General features: G+C 45.9%; 1 protein-coding gene across 1 annotated transcript; it reads right to left on the minus strand.

The window, feature by feature from the left end:
* Positions 1-644: 644 nt before the first annotated feature.
* CCL26 (C-C motif chemokine ligand 26) lies at positions 645-3,951 on the minus strand. Its single transcript, XM_061209638.1, has 3 exons — positions 3,758-3,951; positions 3,554-3,668; positions 645-787 (listed from the first exon to the last, which is right to left on the minus strand). The coding sequence occupies exons 1-3, from the start codon at positions 3,828-3,830 to the stop codon at positions 691-693; spliced, it is 285 nt and encodes a 94-aa protein (XP_061065621.1). The 5' UTR covers positions 3,831-3,951; the 3' UTR covers positions 645-690.
* Positions 3,952-4,175: the final 224 nt, after the last annotated feature.

Here is a 4,175-nt window from a genome sequence, read left to right on the forward strand (position 1 = left end):
AATTTCCTAGGTGTGATATTGTACTGTAATTATGTAAGATGTGACTATTGGGGAAAACTGGGTAAAAGGTACCCCTGACTTCCTTGTATTGTTTTTGCAACTTCTGGTGAATCTATAATTATTTTTTTTTAAAGTTCTTTAGGCTATATAGACATAGGCATCTTAGGATTGGTAGGTAGACAATATTCATGCTTATTAATTAATGCCTTATGAGAAAACACTGCCCAATATGGATGCATTTCATATACCCTGCACCAACAGGCTATGAGGTATTGTACAGAGTTTAATTTTCCATACAACATAAACTTATCTCTCTAAATAATGTTAACACATTTCATGGGCATTTTGCCAAAATATATTAACATTGTCCCTGCTTTTTTTGCCCAAACAAAAACATAAGGCAGAATTCAATACCAGGGTCAGTTCAGGGATTGGGGACTTGCCAGGCAGTCAGCTGCAAATATCGACTGCTTTATTTTCTTTGAAGAAAACTCAGTTTTTATTGAATAAGAATGTTTATTGAGCAAATGAAATCTTTATTTAAAAAAAAAAAAAGACTGGTGAAAAATATCCTCTCCTCCCCACCAGACCCATGCAGCCTTCTGTTGGAGAAATTCTTCAGGCTCCACCAAGGGGGTCAGAGCCAAGAGCAGAGCAGGATCCAGGCGTTTTGGACTGAGAATTCAGCAGTCACTGTTGTTGCTGGGCTCTTAGTAAAGAAATGTATTTTTGCACCCATGCTTCCTTCGGTCTTGCACAGAGTTTCTGGCCTCTTTTGGTGGTGAATCTATGGAAAAGAGATGCTGACAGTCAATGCCAAAAAATTTTGCCTCCCGGAAAGGGATGGAAAGGGAGGGGCAGCCCCCCACCCCGATCTTCTTGCTTGCTTTGCGGTACCCCTGTCACACTGTCCCTGCTCCCTCTTCTGGCCCTTGACCTCCCTCTTCTCTGCTACCCTGTTTTCCACTGGAAACCACACTTCCTGGCCCACCTTCACCAGGAAAGATGTAACAACAGCTCTGCTCTGAAGCAGGTAATCTGCACCGCGCCTCTTAACTCTTTCGTTTTAATATAACAGTTTTGTTGGGATGTAAGTCACTAATTTGCCCACTTAAAGTGTATAATCATAATTCAATGGTTTTAGTATATCGATAGATGATGCAACCATCACCACGATCAATTTTATAACATTTGTATTGCCCCACAAAGGAACCTCTTATGGATTGTGCCACTTAATTCTTAATCACATTATCATGGGTTGTTAGCCACGGCTGCTTATATGGATATGATTCCTGCCTTCCTGACCACACTGTGAGCTCATTAAGACTGGGGCTTGTGGTTGATGTCCCTGAATGGCTTCCAGCCTTTACTCCCTGAGCGTACTCGGAAGTGACAAGAGCCTAGGTCAGGGGGTGCTCTAACCTGGAGCAGGGGAGAAGAGCCAAAAGGATGGGGAAATAAGAGAGAGGAAGGGCTTTGTGGGTGTTTGAACATCCATGTGACATTGGTCCCATTGAGAGATGGGAGTCTATGTCCCCTCCCCTTGAATTTAGGCCAGTCTTAAGGACTGGTTGACTAATAGAGAATGGCAAAAGTGATGCTATGTGATTTGGTAGCTAAGTCATAGAAGGTTGTAGAACTTCTGCCTGGTTCACTGAGCACTTACGCAGGAGCTTTGGACTCCCTCATGAAGAGTCCTACCACCCCAGCTCGCCATAGTATGAGGAAGCCCAAACTAGCCCAACAGAGAGACCAGACAGAAGGGCCCTCGAGGGAGATGCCTCCAGCCCCCTGAGCTGTGCCAGCTCCAGCACCATCTGTCTGCAACCACACAAGAGATGCCTATCCAGAACCTTGCAGCCAAGCCCTCCTGGAATTCCAGACCCATGGAAACCACGAGAGATAAGAAGATGATCATTGTTGGATTAAGCCACTAAGCTTTGGGTGGTTGGTTATGCAGCAATAGTTGACTGATATAGGCCCCTCACCTTCCTTCTACCAATGAGGAAACTTGACTTGCCCAAGGTCACACAGCTTATAAGTGAAAAAGCCACTGCTTTGAGCTCAGCTCAGGGCTCTTTGCCAGCTGTTGGTTAAGTATTGGTGTCTTTAATACTCCAGAAAGCCAATCAAGACACAAAGGAGAAGACCCTGGACATCCTGAGCCCTGGAGCATCCCCCTCCATATCTAGGCACTTGAGTGCCTCTTTCCCGTCCTTAACTGTCTCAAAATGATAACATTCAGCTTTGTCCCTGGAGCCCGTTTTCTCCCTTTCCGCACCGTTCTCTCATGCTCAGGAAGCCAAGGTCCCCTGATTGTGTTTTTGCACTTAAAGATCGCTTCCATTTGCTGAACGTTTACTGTTTGCAGGCTCAGCGCTAAATTCTTTGCATATACTAGCCTCACTTAGTCCTGCCGGGGACCCTTCCAGGTGTGTGTCATCTCTCCTGCTACCGATGAGCTTGGCATGACATGCCTCCTGTCTACCTGTCTGCCTAGTCAGTAACACGTTCATCCTTCTCCCCTCCACCATGCTCCTGCCTGCCCCCTTCACCTGGGCCATTCCCACTTAGCCTTGGGGGGTCTCAGTATAAATGTCACTCCCTCCAGGAGACCCTCCCAACACTAAGTTAGGTCCTCCTGTGACTGTGATGAAGGGTGGCCGAATATGCCGCCCCCAAATATGCCACTTTGACGTGAGGATTATTTTGAACGAAAGACACTAAAAAAAAACCCCCAATGAAACAAAACAAAACAGAAAAACCCCAGCAGGGGCAAGAAGAGCGTTCTGACCTCCCCTTTTTTCCCTGAAAGCAGGAGATAAAACTCCCATGTGAAAAATGTCCTCCTTGTACCAGGAGGAAAGAAATATTCTTAACGCCAGACATAGTCAAGGCCAAGAGAACTCTGTAAAAACAGACCTTGTTAAGATAACTCTTATCAATCTTTAACTTTCCCCACCCACATATATTTTAATTACTTTTCCACAGTTCCTTCCTTGTTCAAAAGCATGTAGGTTTTGTATAAAAGCTCATAGCTTTTGCCACTTCTTTGGGTCTTCATCTTCCCGTGAGGCTCCTGTGTGCGTGTAAAAAGCTATATGTTTTCCTCTTGTTAATGTCTTATGTCGATTTAATTCTCAAGCCCAGCTGGAGACCCTAAGAGGGTAGAAAGTTTTGCCTGCCCTACAATATGCTCCCTCCTGCTCTCTTTCCCACTGTCTTTTTCAAGCACTCATCACAATCTTGATTATCTATTTTGTGCAAATGTCTTTTAATGCCCTCTTTCTTATGCTAGATGTAAGGTCTGTAAGGGCTGTTTATTCTTTTATACCCAGCACTTAGCACAGTGCCTGGCAGGCTCCGGGCTCATGGTCTGCAAGCTAGGAAACCAAACTCAGGGTTACGCTTCTTAATGCCCGAGGTAAGGTGATAACCCAAGTCACCGGGTTCCCATCTTGAGGCTCATCCTGGCACTGTGGGGGTCTTCCCAGCATCCATCCAACAGCATGAATGGTAAGGGACCCTAAAAGCCCAAAGGAGAAATACTCACATCACAGCCTGCTGGGAGCAGCTGTTTCTGGTGAATTCATAGTTACTCACCCACCTCCAGGGAGGGATCTTGTGGGTGTATTGAAAGCAGCAGAACTTAGCCACATCACTGCCACCTAAAGAAACAAGGAGAGAAAGGAGCTTGGAGATGTCCCTTTGCTTCCATCCCTAGTCAGCCTGGAAAGGGAGTTGGACAGTGCCGTACGTGCAGCAGCTCCGAGATGGACACTCAGGATAAAAACCAGGAAAAGAGGGAAAGCCGTGGGGAAGCTCTTCATGGTGCTACAAGCTGGGTCCTTCACAGCCTTCTTGCTAATTCCTCCAGTCTCAGCAGTACCGTCTTTTATGGGGCTGAGTGGTCCCTGAAGATAATTCCAGAGAATTTTATGGTAGAGCACAAAAGCAGCTCTTTTGTACTACAGTGGGGAAGCAACCTGATACCCATGAAAAGGAGATTGGAAAGTGAGGAGGTGTCATGGGGCGGGAAGGGGCGGAGCCAGCACACCCTTGAGAGTCTCCCAGCCAGTGCAATGGTCTGAGGCAATGCTTGATGGTTTGAAAAGCAGAAGCAGAGGAAATGAAATAAGAATTCCAGAGAATTGACCTTAGTTGTTGCAGATAGA

The sequence above is a fragment of the Eubalaena glacialis genome, chromosome 13, assembly GCF_028564815.1.
Source record: "Eubalaena glacialis isolate mEubGla1 chromosome 13, mEubGla1.1.hap2.+ XY, whole genome shotgun sequence".
Lineage (NCBI taxonomy): Eukaryota > Metazoa > Chordata > Mammalia > Artiodactyla > Balaenidae > Eubalaena > Eubalaena glacialis.

What these genes read in the sequence shown, in the direction of transcription:
- CCL26 (XM_061209638.1), bottom strand. Translation starts at nt 3,830, where the DNA reads ATGAAGAGCTTCCCCACGGCTTTCCCTCTTTTCCTGGTTTTTATCCTG. An exon ending in CCATCTCGGAGCTGCTGCAC is followed by an intron (nt 3,669 to 3,757) that starts GTACGGCACTGT and finishes TTGTTTCTTTAG; the next exon opens with GTGGCAGTGATGTGGCTAAG. An exon ending in TGCTCCCAGCAGGCTGTGAT is followed by an intron (nt 788 to 3,553) that starts GTGAGTATTTCT and finishes TCTTTTCCATAG; the next exon opens with ATTCACCACCAAAAGAGGCC.